Consider the following 17,565-nt stretch of genomic DNA (forward strand, 5'->3'; position numbering starts at 1 on the left):
TAATGTAAGAGTTCTTTATGGTTGGACTCTTTCAGAAGATCATCATCTTGTATATGGAACTAGGTACCCTTTGTTTATTGGCCAAGAAAACCCTAGAGCAAAAAAGGCTACATCTGTGCTAGAATCCTTCTAAGCATATTATGCCTCTATCGTTAGTCGTGCATCATCGTAAGAGGAAATCTAGGTTCAACGTAGCATACATTAGGGTATATGTATGTGATTACAAGTCAATATACCAATACATTTATTTTTAAACAAGTTCAATGAAACAAACTCCAAACTAAAAATTAACGATCTCAAGAGTCCAGAGAACATGTAGTTTTTCAATACATAAAATGTTTTTGCCTACATTGAATAAAGTGGTGACTAAAATAAAAGTAACAGTAGACTTAGTGGGTAAAAAACTAGAAAAGGACGCATTACACAACTAAATGAAGGACAGATAAGCGTTCCCGGTAAAGTGAACTCACTAAATGGCAGTAAATTGTCCAGTCGTTTTTCTGTTTTTTCATTCTTTCTGGAGTAAGCCACAGATCAATACTTTATTTTATCTAAGGTGTGATCAGTACATTCTTGACATTTACAGTTCGAATCGTGATTTCTTTGCTGCCTTCAGAAAAAAGAGAGGGATTAAAAAATAAAAATAGTCACTGATCCTAAACAGTATGGGAATGAGGAAGATGGCAGAGGCATGAGACGTTCCAATTAATAGAAACAGAGTAGCCTTTCCTATGTAAAGGTTCCAAGCAAGTGGTGTTAAGAGCACCAATTATATTGATTTAACCATTTCTGAATGTAATCATTGGACCACAAAGGTTCCAGACTCTATAACCCCGGGGAGGGGTGGAATCACCTCATCACTCTCCACCTAATAAACTTTGCTTGGGAAAAGCCTAACCATCTAACAAAAGCCTGGCGCAGACTTCTGTGTGCCTCATGAACTATGAATGCTCCTCACCCGGTCAAGGGTATTTTTGCTAAAGTCAAAGAACTCTTTAACCCAGAGTGTAAGGCTCGCACTGTCTTGATCTTTCCAACAAACTATTTTTATTTTTTTTTTATTTTTTTTAGACAAAATTGAAAAGACTAGAGCCACTTTTTAATTTTAATGATGCACAGAGTGACTCCTGCTGCAGCACTCTTTCTGTACTAAATGATTTCAAAAGATCAGAGTTGAGTAGCTTTAATCATTTGGTCCAATTCATGTCATCACTGGTTGAGAGACAGTCAAAGAAATGTCAATCTGACTTGCAATTAGATCTTTGTAAGGCTAATAAGATGAAATTAGACAGTGCTATTGTCAGTGTTAGTATTGCTGATTTGTTACATCAGTTGCTGCGTACAGGTATTGCTCTGTTAAGATGGGAAAGGCAACAGTTACTCCATTGTTATAAAGGGCGTTGATCCTACCTTGTTGACCAATTACTGCCTTAGCATTTACAGCTATATTTCCATTTTTTTCTTTTTCTATCACAATCTTACTGTTGACAAACACATCAAATCATCCTTTTGTGTCCTAAATTGCCACAGTATATCTGAGTAGAATGTTTGGCGCTCACCTTTCTAATCCCGTGGTATTTCCAGGAGGACTGCCCAATCAATAAACTTAAGTTCAGGCGTATGGATTATTCTTCTCACATATTTCTGCATCTTCTGAGGCTTTTTTCGTTACATTTGCCTTGATGCTAAAGCCGCCTTAATGGAGTCAATCTCCTTTTGCTTATAGAAGTATAATATTCAATTTGCATATTTAACACAGAAATCGTAGCCATATGTTCTAAATCAGTTATTCTAAAACTCGGATCTATAACCGTATCACTTAATTGTTTCTAGGAATGTATGTTTAAGCCAGTACTTTATAGTGGCATGTTTTTGGCAGTTCAAACCAGTTACCCTCAGTGTCGGTGCAATGACTATTAATTTAATATGGGAATTGTGGAAAATATCTATCACATCTGTGTGACAGTCACTGATGCATGGGATTGTCAGATTGTTACAGGCACGGCAGTACCGATTGCTACGAATTCTGGGTACTAGTAAGAGGAGCCAGGTGGATTCTTAGTGCCATGGGGGTGTGGTGCAGAGAAACAACTACTGATTAAGGAAGAAGCACAGGCAGCAACGTCCTGCCATGGAGGATTTTCTTATGGATGAAGTGAGATGACAATCGGGGTGTAAGCAGGCCAGAGAAATAAGCTCTCGGGGGTCATCCTTTGTAATTACACAAGTCCTTAGTTAAAGTTACATTTCTCTTAATAGGCGCACCCCTTATCCTTATTAAATGGGAGACCTTATTCTTTCCTGCTTTACAATTGGGACACCACTCGCGTACTACAGTGGTAATTGCTGGATAGGAATGTTTGATTATAAATGCAGTTAGTGGATTCTGAATGGGATTCTCTTTTTCCAGTTTCCAGTTAGTTTAACCAAACTCTGGGGCCAGACAACTGCTAGTGGCAATGCACACAATACGAGCCCAGCAAAATATTGGCCTAAGGACGGTCCAAGTGCCACTGTGCAACCCACAGGATGTTAGAAACATGTTCTTCATGAACGGAGTTGTGCTTGCGTGCAATCTGCTGCAATGTATTACATTAGTCAAAAAGACAGAAGGCTTATAACAGGGGTTGCAAAGACCCTGTCTATGGGCACCCTGCTGACCCAACTCCGCCCACAGTAATATCTTGATTACTTACTGGTAACCTCCAATGCTCAGTCTGGCCTTCATTACAGTCCTTCAGCTCTGTCTCTTGGGTACGCTTCTCACTGTCTTCTGCTTCTGTGGCATAACGAAACTTGAGCCCCACCCCCTGCACAGTACATCATGGGGCCTCCCTTCCAAGCTCTCAGGCCAGAGTACTGTGCTGGAGCCCCCCCCCCCCCCCCCCCCCCCCCCCCGGGAGCTTGCCCCCCAGCACTGCAGGGGTTGCAGGGGTCTTTGTTACACCACTGATCCACTTGGTACTTCCAAGAAGTTATGTTAGTCAATAGAAGTTTACACCTAGAGACATGTACAGGTTATTTAAAAAAAAATATATATATATACATTTATTTTTTTTGGTTTGGAGGGAAAGTGGATTGCCTGCATCCTGTGTGATTACTGGCCTCAAGCATTAGGGGTCCGATTGAGGAAGGGCGATGACGTGGAAAATGTAGAATTATCTCAAAGACTACAATTATGTTATTGCATGTTTTCAAACATAAATTTTACTGTAGCCGAGTAACATGGGTGGGGTATGTATCCATAACCAAGGACTTTGATTCACCAAAATGATAATGAGAGAGGAAGTCACATGATACACTGTTAGACTCATTGTCTTCACTGTGATGACCCCTTAAGCCATGATTTCAGGTTGAGAGAGTAATGTTGGGGTATATTTGACACCCAGTAAATACCAATATTCAGGGGTGATGTGTTTAATTACAAGGTGTGGTCATTGCCCCCCACTAAGTCTTTTCAACTTAGAAATCTTATGTAACATGCAGAATTTTAATCGGGGCCTTAGTGTCAGACATAGGCAACTATATGGTTGGGGTGGGGACGGAGGAGGGGCAGGGAGCTCGTTTCTGTAACTGGTGTTGCCTTCATGACCAGTAAGACTAGGGGTAGCAGCTACCATTCCTGGTTACTCCGAATTGGCGCCCATGCCATAATAAATAGTGTACCACAGCTGCTCCTTGGCAGAGTGGTGTTATTAGACTGTGTGACATATTTTTCATCCTGAAAATCACACCTTTAGAAGTTTATGGCCAAAGTAAGGCAGTCTATTCTAATGTAATTGTGTCTCCGGCTTTACCATGCAGGTGCCCGCGAGAAACGCCTTATTCCAGTCAAGTATAAGCCCATGAAGAAGGAATTTCCAAGCATCCTGCGGTTCATCACTGTTTGCGACTACACCAACCCCTGCACCCAAGGCTGGTTTTGGAATAGATTGGCCAGAGCTCTGTCGAATATGTGACTGAAAAGAGGAAGACAAAATAGGAGCCCATCCTTGGCCTTCTAGTATATGTTTTCTTTCTGTGGATGAAAATGATGGAATCAATTCTGTAAACGGTTATTTTGTATCTGATTTTTATTAAATACATATTTCTATATACATAGTTACAGTTAGCATGCATTTTTATTGTGTATCAACGCTGTAAGTATCTAAAGTGGCATCAGAAGCATCACCCAAAGACCTGGCTTTTCTTTAAAAAAAAAAAAAAAAACTAGTATAAACTTTGGCCACTAAACTGTATGTTGCGATCATCAGGGCCCTGCGCCTGCTCTCAGCAATGGGGTCTGCGCACCAGTGCACCACCATTGGAAAGAGAAGATCCGGGGTGGGGGGCATACAAGTTTATAATTATCTTTTTTTATCAGCTTCCTCTGCTACCCCCTCTCAATGGGCCTAATCGCTGCATCTGCATGATAGCAGGAATTAGACAATTGATTACAGCACTGTTAGGTGTGAAGTGAGCCCTGCCTCTGCATGAATGAAAAGCAGGGCCCCAAAAAAAAGTCATTTTGCATCACAATGGCCACTGCTCACCTAGTTTGAACGGAATGGGAAAAACACAGAGAATGGCAGGGAAAGGTGAAAAAAAGGGGAAACACAAACTGAATAAAATGAGAGGAGAGCGGATAGGTGAAAGTGCAGCAGTGAGACAAGAGGTGCTCACAGAGGAGCAGAATCAGTAGCAACGAGTAAGCGGCTGGAGGAAAGGGAGGCGGTCAGGAATATAGATCCTGGCAGAATAAGTGGGAAGGGGCTGTGAGAAAAATTAGGTGAAGGGCATGGCATGCAAAAGAAAGGGATTGCAGGCAAAAACATAGAAGGATTTTGGAGAGTGGCAGTGCTGAAGGGGAGAAGTGGATGTAAAGGAAGAGAACAGGAGAAAGTAGCACATGGACGTGTTAACACGTTTTCACTCACCCTTCACAGGGTTCGATAAATGCTTCCTTTCCCTTAGGTCGATAGATCCTTTTGCTCAGTGAAGAGTGTGGCAACCATTTACAACCATTTCAACCCAAACAACAATTTAAACACCATGACCCATGTGGCCACGAAAGAAAACTCCGATCAATGAAAGATTCAAAGCTTTTATTTTATAACCACAAAAGCCAAAGTCACATAAATTGTGTGTAGAATCAAATTATAAAGATAAATGAACACCATAGGCCGACCAAATCTACGAAACAAGTTTAATCTACTCAACACTATTAGACGTTCAAGAAAAACGATACATATTAATAAAGCACTCACTTGTGACACAGAAATATGTTTCAACTCAATGCACTTATGAGTCATATTGCAAAGATTCAGATTTCAGGGATTGGGACATAAGATCTCCCTACTACTATCCAAATCAGGACAAGCATGTGTGGATGCAGGCTACACATGCGGACAAAAGTCAAAAAGAAAAATAATCTGCAAAACATCCATCTCGGGCTAAGTTAAACTAGCTCAGAAAAATAAGAGACTGGTGACAGCATGCTAACTCTACTCTGGAAAACAAGTCAGGAAAAAATAACATTGCATTATAATATACCTTTCCTAGGTTCAGCATTCAATTCAGGTTCGTCAGCAAAACAAGTCCATGAGAAGCACCTTCAGGGGAAAAGTGCAGAATATGGGCTGCACACAGAACTCGCACGTCCTTCTCTAATTATAAATACTCAAACTAGTTTGATTAGTCCATTTGATGAGTCCACATTACCCAAAAGGTTCAATATCCAGTCAGTCCTTTGGCAAATATCAAGTTTGCAACATCGGGGCAGTTTCACATGTTTGGTCTGGTGTCATCCCCTGCTTCTGTGTTACTCCAGTAAATTTAACAATTTGTACATTACTTGTAGCAAGCTGTGCTCCTTCCCATGACACAAGACAATTTTCTCCTTTCTCATGGAAACAGTTCTTTAAACAGGAATGTTACTCTCCTTCCAGTCATCATGTTCCAAATCTGAAAGAACCAAAGACACTGCGGGGTAAAATTTGCACATAATACAGGAGGACTCTTTACTAATCGTGTGAAACAACCTAATGAAAACATTTATGTTAGAGAGAGAAATGACTTGACATTTTATGATGCTGCAAATATAAAAACTTCAGGCCTAAGTATGCTAACACAAAAAATATAATGCATTAATATTGTTATTAATAAACCATATGCAAACTTATGATTTCAGCATTAATATATCATCAAAATATGCAAAAGCATTGTATTAATAATGACATTTTGTCAAAGCATCACTGGCATTTGTCTGCACACATGTAACTTCAAAATAATGAATCCTAAATCATTATAAACCATATTCATTTCTACTAATATAGCTCATTCTAATGATTAAAATATATTTCAACATTGTTAAATCATGTTAGCACTTTGTCTGTTCAGGTAGGCACAACGTCTGCCATGGTAGGCACAATGTCTGCTGTTAATGTAAATGTATACACATTTAAAATACGTGTCAGTGCATCTCTTTCTAGGTTCGTCTTTTTAAACATGAATATAAATATTACCTGTTGCTGATGTCTGGTGCACTAAAAGCATTATTAGAATTTACGCTTCAACAGAGAGGTGAGGTGAATGTTAGAGGGGCATTACTTGTGAGAAGAAGCTAAAGGCAAAGGAGAGTTAAAACATGAAAAGTAGAACGTGGGAGAAAGAGGCGCATGTAAAGTGCAGGACCACTGAAAACATTGAGGCTAGTTGGAAAGATAAAAGGTGAAGGGCAGTCCGTGGATGGTGGCAGTAGCTATAAGAGAGGCAGAATCATCAGAAGAACTTAAGTTACAGGAAAACTGAATGGTGAGAGGTGAATGTAAGAGGACAGGACCGCAGAGAGAATGTAAGAGGTTAGGGGAGGGAGGCATGAGAGAAGTAGTTGTTAGAGGAGCAGAACCAGTGAGAGCAGATAAGAGGCTGGGGACAGATGAGAGTTGAATTATGTGGCAGAGGAGAAAGTTAGATGTTAAAGGAGTAGAACCAGTGAGGAAAGTTAGAGCAATGAATTGAAATGTAGAGCATGGAAGGGAGAAGTGGATGTAATAAAAGCAGAAACAGTGAGAGGATAGGAGGCTAGGGTTGAAAGGGGAGAGGTAGATATAAAGGGAATAGACCAGCAAAAAAACATTACAAGGAGGAGGGAGAGGTGTAAAGGGTAGCACATGAATGAGAGATGGTAAGAGAATCAGAACAAGCAGAATAATTTAAATGGGGGGTAGAGAGATAGAATAGTGGATGTAAAAGTTGCAGAATCAATGAGAACTGAGAGTCGGGCAGAGAGATGTAGTGAGGTGTTGAGCATGAAGTAGAAAGGTGGATTTAAGAGGGGGCAGAACCAGCAAGGGAAATGGCGAAGCTGGAGGTGACAGGAGAGAGGAGAGGGCCAGAATACACAAGATAAGAGTCTGGGAGAAAGATGAGAAGAAGGGTAAAACATGGAGAACAGGAGGTAGATTTAAGAGGGGCAAAATCAACAAGAAAACATGTGATGTTTCAGGAGGATGGAAGTGGAAGGGTGAATATAAATGGATTAAACCAAGAAGAAAGTTATGAGTCTGGGGAGAGATGAAAGGTAAAGGATGGCATATGGATAAGAGGAGTGGATATAAGAGAGAAAGGACCAGCAATGTGACTTGTGCAGAGTGGGAAGAGACGCTATGGTGAGAGGTGGATGGAAGACAGCAGACATGCCAAATGATGGTAAAAGGATGGGGGAGGGAGAAGAGAGGGAAAAGGTAGAAGATAGATGGTCAGAACGAGCAAAAGAAAGTTGAATGTTTAGTGAGAGGGGAGTAGCTCAGCGAGGTTGAGGTCGATGTAAGAGGGTTAGGACCAGCAAGAAAAGGTGAGAGGCTGGGTGGAAAGAACAGAAGTAAAGAGTAGAACAAGAAGGGGAAAGATTAATGAAAAGAGGCATAACTAGATAGAAAAGGTAAGAGGCTGCAATTTTACATAAAGTCCTGGGGGGGAAGGTGGAGGTGAGGAAGCCCAAATGTCTTGTAAACATACTTTAAAGGCCTAGTAGTTTGATGCTAATGCACCTGCACTACTGTGCTTAGCAGTGTATCATTGTCACGAATTGTCCAAAAACCTAGAAGTGTGCATGTCACACTACTATTGACATTGTCCTAAATCATTCACTATTCTGGAAACAACTAGTGAAATCTAAATAATTAGATCCGTCTTGAAGAAATGTAGGCACAGCTTTTTCCCCTTGTTTGATTATTTTAATGTATTGCCACTTCATAGAAATTTCAAACATATCTACTTATTTTAGTAAGATAATTATATATTTAGCCATTTTACTAATATCCACACTATGCAAGTGGCTTCTTGCAACGTGGCTTCAGCAATGCAAGAAAAATGTGGTCAATTGATGCCACTTCCAGTGGTCATTCTCATTGAGGTTACATCATATGCGAATTATGGGGGCCTCACAAGTTCCTGTTCTTCCCAGGGCCCCACAATCCTAGAACCAGTCCTGGCGATCATAAAGTATCTTAGCTCATTCTGTTAGTAAAAGTCTTCAGGAAATAACCACTTTTCAGGATGAAGTGTTTCCACAACCAGTGCCACAATTATCATGTGAAGCAACACCAAATGGACTCTAGAACGCTAAGAATATTTCCTATGAGATACCTTTGAAATGAACCCGGAGTTTGCATGTCAACATGCTATTATTACTAATAACAATAATGCTTATTTTTAACTCGAGCGAAGAAGGCGGCCAGGGCAAATCACGCTGTTATTGCTTGCAGTACTGTTGAGGATGGGGAAACGTGTGAGCTCCTAGGTTAACCATTTCAGCATGTCCTGTCTGAGGGATATCAGCGGGCCACAGTAAAATGAGAAATGTATATTAGTATCACTGGTGGTGGCACTCCCTACAGCCAACAGAGATGACTCACTCGCTTATGCTTTATAACGTGCAGGTCAGGAGTTCAGACTGATGCTTTGTTATGAGGCGTTTCTGTTTCTTTTAGGATCAGCCATAAAGAAAGTATACAATGCTGTCCTCACAGGTGCGGATAGCGAAGGTTGGTGCCGTAGACCACGGAAAACCTGTTTTAAGATGAAAACGGGCAGGTGTGATCAGATGGGAGGGCCCTGTCAGGGAGGGATCGGCCTCTGCTACTATTTAGTTCTAGGGCAATGGAGAACCTCTGGTGAAGAGGAGCCTGGAATCTATCTTGAACCAGCCTTCGAAGGGATGTAAATCCATAATCGGGCATAATAGCAAACCACTGCTGCGTTATTCAGCAAGTCATTAATATTCACCTCTTACCAGCACCCAATTGGTTTATAAATTACCAGAATTTCGAAATCACTAGTAAAAAGGGTGACCAAGCATCCTGGAATTGCCAGGACTGTCCCGGGTTTTCACCTGCTGTCTCTGTAGATTTCGGGAAATTTACCTCATGTCCCGGTTTTTAGAGAGGGTCCCCTGAAAACTGTGGGAGGTGATTTTTTTTTTCCCCCCCAAAGAAAACTGTTGTCAGAAAGCAATTTAATTAACAGACATTAAATTGGCTTTAAAAATTGCATTTTATTTATGTTCTTAGTGCCTCTTCTGTAATTCTGTGCTGGTTTAATGATGTGAGTCAGTCTAGTGGCTCGGCAGGAGGGTGACCACTGTGACGGCCCCGGAAGGCAAAGGGTGTATTTCCAGGGAGCGGGAAGATAATATAATAATGGTAGAAAGCAGGAAGTTTAGTATACCCCTTCCCGGGTAGTGAGTAACACTGTCCGTGTCTGGGGTCTGCTTCTGCTGCGTGCTGGCCTTCGCTGTTTCACCAGCATTACACTGGCCACGAGTGATGGGATATTGCTCACGCAAGCCAGAGAACCCCGACAGCGCAGAGATTGCATTAACAGTAGAGCGGCACCAGGAGAGGGAAGAACACACTGGGGGTGTGGAACGTGACCCAATGGCTGACGAAGCCTGTTGTCTGCAGCCCGAGGCGTGGGCCTATCTCATAGCGAAGGCGAGAGGGAAGCCAGCACTGACATGTGAAGTCACAGCCAACCAGACAGCTCCAGGGCACCGATGTCCTGCCTGCCAGGGTTCGGCTCACTGAGGCCTGCGCAATTGAACAGAATCAACACAAGCAACATGAAGGCCCTGGTCCAGACCCAGCCTCTCAAGCTTCAGTCACCACATGCGTGAGTGTTCATACACATCCATTGACCAAATAGCAGTTAGGGACATGCGCACAAGATTCCCGCCTGCTTCCCACGTGCACTACCGGCCAACAGCACCAAACCAAAGAAAGTGGAAACCTGCGCCCTGGGGGGAAAAAAAAAACATTGAAGAGGATAATACATCTTTCGACGTAATCTGCAGTCACTGACTAGCCCCAAACGACCGGCATGGAGCACAAGTGGCATAGTGACTATGGCGGATGACTCAATTCTTGCTACCCACCCACCACCACAGCAAACCATGGTGGGTGCACTACCACCATTCAGTGAGCTGTCAGATCTTTATAGGTATGGGTTGGGCGACTGGAGAACTATTTGGTAGCTACACGTGAGTGGTACTGGGCTGTCCAGAGGTTCCTACTCCTCCATTTTGCAGGGGATGAAGTATACAAACTTTTCAGGCATTTACCAAACACAGGTGCTCACGAAGACTACGCCACAGCAGTAAAAGCATTAAATGTGCATTTTGACCCGCAACTAAACCCGGACTTTGAACGTTTTAAAGTGCAACAAGTGCGCCAGAGAGAGAGAGAATCAATAGACCAGTTTTACGCCCGGCTCCGCGAGCTGGCAAGCACATGCACGGAGGACAACCAACACAAAGAGATACGTGCACAAGTCGTACAGGGGTGCAGAAACAAGACACTCTGTGGGCTAATATTGAGGCAACCTAACATCAGCCTTGGCGACATCCTAATCATGGCACGCTCTGATGACTTAGCAGCAGCCAGAGCCGATCTAGCCATGTCATGCGTCCCGGACCCGGCCTCAACAGTCAAGATAGAATGTGCAGATGCAGTACAAAATGCAACAAACGAGGAGGAAGCCGAGGCAGTTTGCTCCCCCCAGACAAAGGGAACGATGTGACTATTGTGGGAGCGAAGAACATAACCCAAAGGACTGCCCGGCCCAATGGAGTACATGCTCAAACTGGAAAAATGAATCACTTCGCTGCAGTCTGCAAAGGCAGTGCCACAGGGAGAGGGGTGAGAGGAAGTTGTGTACCCACCAGAGCGTTCAAGCAACTATCGCTGGATCATCCAGTAGCACGTGGCACCAGTCACTCAACATCCCAGTACTTTCTGGAAGATTTCTCACTGGGAGCAGAAGAAGAAGGAGAGGTATTTCTAATATACTTCACAAGCGACCTGAAGAAACGTTGGCGGTCGCAGCCAACATGCAGGGTTGAGATTGCAGGGTCTTGCGTCAAGGCACTCATAGACACCGGGGCATGCGTGAATGTAATGGGCACGCAACAATACCGACGCCACCAACCTCGCCTGCCACTGATCAAGTCAGCCATCAAAATATTCACATATGGAACCCGAACACCTCTGCCTTTGAAGGGACACGTGACCGTAACGGTTCAAACAGAAGACAGAACGATTCACACCACGTTCCATGTGGTCGACAGCGAAGCTGACACCCTCCTTGGCAGCCAGTCAGGCACAGAACTGGGTTTAGTGTCCTTCGCGAGGAGTGTAAGAACGTGTCAGATAGACGATTTATGTGGAAAATTCCCAGAGCTGTTTAAAGGACTTAGCTGTCTCAAAGCACACCCAATCAGAATACACATTGAAAAAGCTGTGAAGCTGGTTGCGCTGCGACACCATCGCATTTCATCTCAGGCTGCTAGTGGAACAGGGGCTGAACAAACTGGAAGACCTGGGGGTGTAATAGGGACGGTATCGGGCCCCACCCCCTGGGTATCGCCCATGGTAATAACTGAGAAGCCACAACAGCCCGGTAATATTAGGCTGTGCATTGACATGCGATTGCCCAACAAAGCCATGAAAAAGGAAAAGACACATCACCCCCACAATAGAAAACATTATCGCAGGTCTCAATGGCTCTAAATGATTTTGGAAACAACCTAACTGTGTGGCACCACCAGCTGAGCCTAGCGGAGGAGAGCCATTTTATCACTTCCTTCTCAAAGCACATGGGGCTGAGGAGATACAGACACCTGAGTTTCGGGGTGTCCTCAGTGGCTGAAGTGTTCCAGGAAGCAATCCACCAGGCATTGTCAGGACTACTGGGGGTCATGAACGCCAGTGATGATATTCTAATTCATTCTACCACAGCCGAGGACCACCACTGACACCTGAAGGCCACCCTCAAGCAGCTATCAGAGCATGGACTCACCCTCCACAAAGACTAATGTTCCTTTTTTCAAACATCAATTGATTTCTTTGGGTATGTGTTCAACCAAAAGGGAATTCAAGTAGATCCTTGGAAGTCCAATGCCATCAGACAAGCTCCGGCTCCTCAAGCTGTGACGGAAGTGCAATGTTTTCTGGGCATGGTGACCTATAGGGCATGGTGACCTATTGTCGGAGGTTTATCCCAGAGCTAGCCACTACGAGCACTCGCTAAGACTAATACACCTTGGGTGTGAAACAGCTGTGAAGAAAAGACGTTCCAAGCGCTCAAAAAGGCACTTTTGTGCGAGACCATGTTGGCGTATTTCAACCCTGCAAATAAGACAGAGCTCATGGTGGATGCAAGCCTGGTGGGCCTTGGCACCGTCCTAATCCAGGAGAGTGAACCATCAGATGGGCCCCCCTGACGTATGCCATTAAGACTTTGACCACGACCGAGCAAAGATATTCTCAAATCGAGAGGGAGGCCCTAGCCATCAAATGGGCTTGCAGCCATTTACACCTGTATCTACAGAGGAGACTATTCCGAGTAGTCACAGATCACCAGCCACTCGCATCTGTGTTCAAGGGGACGGCGCCCACACCCATCTCCCCAAATCAAAAGGTGGGCAATACAACCCCAACAGTATGGCATGGAGTATGGCATGGAGGTGGTGTACCAACCCGGGGCCAAGAACCCTGCTGACTTCTTGTCACGATACTTGTTGGTGTGAGCTCAAGTCCACCGCCGAGAAGAGGAGGTCACTGAAGCATACGTGCAGGCATTAGCTCAGGGCAGCTGTCCAAAAGCCTTAAGCACCCAGGAAATCTCAGAGGCTATCCTCGCCGATGACGTTCTGCTAAGAGTGAAGCGAATGGGTCATGGCACAAGTTTATTTGAAACGCAGATGGCTTGGCTGTGGCTGCGAAAGATACACTAACAAAACTGTGGAGGGTGTGAAACAAACTCTGCTCAACTCCTGATGGACTCCTCCTACGGGGTCACTGGCTGGTGATTCCTCTGCAACTACAACAATGGGTAATCATGCTGCCGCATGGTGGCCATCAAGGAATAGTCAAAATGAAAGCATGCATAAGGGAGAAGGTATGGTTCCCTGGCCTGGAGGAAGGAGTGGACAACTGTGTGCAACAGTGCCCAGCCTGCCAGCTGACTGCTACCCCCGAGGCAACCGACCCAGTTATCACTGAGGAGCAATGCACCTCTCCATGGTTGAAAGTCAGACTAGACTTTGGAATTTTCTGGATGGCCGAATCACCATGGTTCTTGTGGACAGATACTCCAAGTATCTGATTGTGGAGGTCCTCGAATCCACGGGCTTCACCCATTTTGGCCCGACCCTTGAAAAGCTCCACGCCATGTTTGGTCTCCCAGAGGAAATCAAAACTGACAATGGACCCCCGTTCCATGGGGGTGAGTTTCGGGAATTGATGAAACGGCTTGGCATCCACCATCGCAAGATCGCACCGCGTCAAGCTAACGGAGAGGTTGAGCGGTTTACGCCCACCATCACGCGCTCTCCACATTGCTACCTTAGAGGCCCTTGACCTGAATCTCAGCCTCCAACAATTCTTGAGAGAGTACTGAGGAACCCCCCCACTGAACTACTGGACATACCTCTTGGTCCCTCATGCTTGCGGGGCATAGGCGTGACACCATCCCCACCCCTCCTGGGTGGCAGCCAGCTTCCTACCATTTGGAGTGAACCCAAGCCCGAAGGAAGGACACAAATGATAGGGTGATCAAGAAGCGGTGCACCACTCCGGGATGTGCGGGTTGGTGATCAAGCTATTCTTAAAGATCGGAAGCCTGGTTGGAAGTTTCGCACACCATACGATCCAGGAAAATGGACAGTGGCTGGCACTATGGTGATAGAAAAAAGTGAGAGAGAGAGTGACCTGAAACATCTCCTGGTTTCGAAAAGCAACATTTGTGGAACATTCAGACGAACTGGCTGGTGATGACGATTCTCTGGTATGGTCAGCAGGTGGGAGCCTGGGACAAGAGTTCGAAAGTGACCTACCGGGAGCCACTGAGCTGTCTACTCAGATGCAACCAGTGCCCAGTGTCCCAATGAATCCGGAAGGTGGAGAAAGGTCCCAGCCCCGGAGGTACAAATTAAGTCCCAATCCACCTCCCAATCAAAGACTGAAAGACTTTGCACGTACATTGAAGTTATAAATGTTATGATCCAGATCGGGAGGGATGTAATGATCTGAGCTGGTCAGAAGGCTGACCACTATAACGACCCTGGAAGACAAAGGGTGTATTAGCAGAGAAGATTATATAATAAAGGTGGAAGGCAGGACGTTTAGTTTACTTTCCGAGTAGTGAGTAACACTGTCTGTGTCTGGTGTCTGCTTCTGCTGTGCGCTGGCCCTCGCTGTTTCACAAGCATTACACTGATGAGCGCTGTCAATCAGTGCGCTCAGTCGAAGTAAAATTGAAGTCCTTTTTTTTTGTGAAATGTCCTGGCTTTTGGCCTTAAATTTCTGGTCTCCATACTAGTAATGAGAAGCGGTGATGGCTACATCCTATTCCTGCCTGACTTCTGAGTAGCCAAATCCATATAAATGTTTTTGAGGCACGGTCCTGCAACGCCACTTACCGGTCTAATGTGTGGTGCATTTGCTTTAGGTGCCACATTACTGCAAATACTTAGGCATTTTACCTTCACTCTGACAAGTTATTGAGGTTAACCGGAGTGGATCCCAAATTATCACACTTTGGGGAGGTTGTGGTCCGAGTGAACACTTCTTTGCCGCATGGCTAGTCCCATGGTAAGCATTTAAATAACTAATAAATTCGTAATTTAACTCACTCCACTTTCTTTACCCTTAAGCGTGATGCTACCCAGCCATTCACTCTTGTTTACGGAATAACACCTAAGAGCTCTAGAGGTACCGACATGACTGTCTCCTTCAAGGCATTCTCCTTCTGTCCTGTGTACTCTACGTATATAAAGATCGTAATATTTTTTTTCCTGAACGTACTCACACATTGACTTTTCATTTACTTGCTTACCTCATCACACTAAATTTCTGAAGGTACTGCATGTTCTTATCAACGTAGCAGTTTTACAACTCTTCGAGGATTTCTCTTTTTGTTTACAAAAAAGGCTTCCTTTGGTCCGAGAAGACAGTTTTCTCACAGAAATTCCTTCACCGTGGACGAAGCAGCTGATTTGGCTAAAGGCTCCGTACACAAGAGGGACAGAATTCAATGAAGAAGAATGAAATATATTAACGGGTGGGTGTGGGCTACAGTAACTTGTAAGGAATGTTGCTAACAGTACATCATAAGGAAACTACCTAACCTGTAAGACAAAATCATTTTCTTTAGTCCATCCTAAATTCTTTGGTATCGCGCATGGTATTTTTTTTAACGGTTGCCAATGATTGGCCTGGGGAGGGAGTGGGTTACACAGTCCCCCGGGGGCGGTGGGTTCACCTCAGCAAAACTGAATCCATCTGAGTCTGGGACTTTAGATCTGCTCCGTCCCTGGGGCTCATATTTCAAGTTGCTTCAATGTAGCAGAAAACCCAAGCCCTTTTTAACATTCCAATAAGCTCTGACTGACCGTTCAGTGGTATTAACCTAAAAAACAAAAAAGTTAACAGATCTCTGCACAGGTTACACTAGAATACTAACTGCTCTGTAAAATTAGCACATTCGCTGCAAAAAATATGGTTAAAGCAGCGTGAAACACACTCTTAAGTCAGCATTGCTGAATCAGGACCAACCAGGCATACAAACGAAGTCGACCATTTACCCAGTAGTGTCTTTTAGGTAAACCTGCTGCACCCGAAACAAAGCACTATTGTATGAAAATGTCCAACCTATTACATTCCTACTAACCCACAATATTACCTCCCTCTTGAAGTAAGCAATTAGTCTGCCACCTGCTTATGGATTTCTTAACTTTCATAATTCGAAAACACAAGGGGCTTGATTAACCAAAGTCTCGTTGTCCGTAAACCTAGGGATCACAAAGAAAGTGGCTTTATTTACCCCTGTTGGATATTGACAGAAACATGTCTGAAGGGATAAATCAATTTACAATTGCACACTGTAACTGCAAACAGGTGTGCAGGAGCATTCCACTTAAGAGATGTTTAATCTTATGCATTTCTGATCACGCTTAAACCTGGGGGTTATGAGCATTGACAAATCTCCCTATGACCCTATCCCATTCAGTAAACGGTAGGCGATTTGTTCCTGCAAAGGTCTGGAATAAAACTATTACTGGAAATACTCCGAAAGTCATATCTACACCATCTGTAAGGGTATGGTTGTAAATGTCCGACTCTAGTGTGAATCAGTCCCCCAGTTTTGTTTGTTTAGTGTTGCATTTACTTTGATGAACGAAAGGATTCCAATGACTGTGCACGAGTTGTGCTGAGATTGAATATGTGCTGTTGAAAACGAAATGCCCTATGCCCACCTAGGCCTTTTTGTTGCTGTCAAGCCAGGACGAACACACACTAATTTTAGGTTCCTTTCAGAGAGTCCTTTTGCCTCTATGAGAAATACAATATATTTATGTCAAGAATTTATTTTGAAAACACTTCTCATTTCTCTTCAGGCTTGAATGCCTAAGTGATTTTAAAAAGTTAGTTAATCTATGTGAATTTTTATTCTGAAAAAAATGATGCATCCTGCCTTGAATCGGTGATTATGCCTATTAGCACAGCAAACGTTGAAAGTGACCTTCCTCCAAGCACCATGGCCAATCAATATGGGTGTAGACTGCACACGGTGGCCCCCAAATCACCAACTCAAGCTACTATCTGCCAGGAAACACTTTTTATGTAACAATTCCCAAACTGTTACTATTAGGGACAACAGAAGACCCTAGTGTGGTATGTGCACTTTCTTTCAATAAAAACAATCTCCAGTTGTCTTCTCACAGATATGTTTCTATATGTATGTACGTCTGTAAATCAATGCCCTTTTAACAAAGCTTATCGGATAGTGCTATCTTTTGACACAGTGTAGCATCAAAAGCGGAACAACAATAGAACATGGGAGGTACTCGAAGACTTGGCAAAAAGCAATGTTTTCTTTCTAATTTCACAGTGTAACACTTAAATAAATGTGTTCTAATTTTCTTCGCCAGAAGAGGAGCTAATCTTGAAATGTTTTGTTCCAAGAGAAGTGTCAGCTTCGAGACTGGGTCCCACTTACAGAATCTAGGCTAACCACATTGTTGGC

At 43.8% G+C, this 17,565-nt stretch overlaps 1 protein-coding gene across 1 annotated transcript in view; it reads left to right on the top strand.

Moving 5' to 3' along the window:
* Positions 1–4,101, top strand: part of MYD88 (MYD88 innate immune signal transduction adaptor) — a 54,505-nt gene extending 50,404 nt beyond the window's left edge. Inside the window, exon 6 of the mRNA XM_069211066.1 lies at positions 3,805–4,101. Coding sequence (XP_069067167.1) covers positions 3,805–3,959 — 155 coding nt within the window. The 3' untranslated portion in view covers positions 3,960–4,101. The remainder of the gene's footprint in view (positions 1–3,804) is intronic.
* The last annotated feature ends 13,464 nt before the right edge of the window (positions 4,102–17,565 follow it).

The sequence above is a fragment of the Pleurodeles waltl genome, chromosome 10 (assembly GCF_031143425.1).
Source record: "Pleurodeles waltl isolate 20211129_DDA chromosome 10, aPleWal1.hap1.20221129, whole genome shotgun sequence".
NCBI classification, from domain to species: domain Eukaryota; kingdom Metazoa; phylum Chordata; class Amphibia; order Caudata; family Salamandridae; genus Pleurodeles; species Pleurodeles waltl.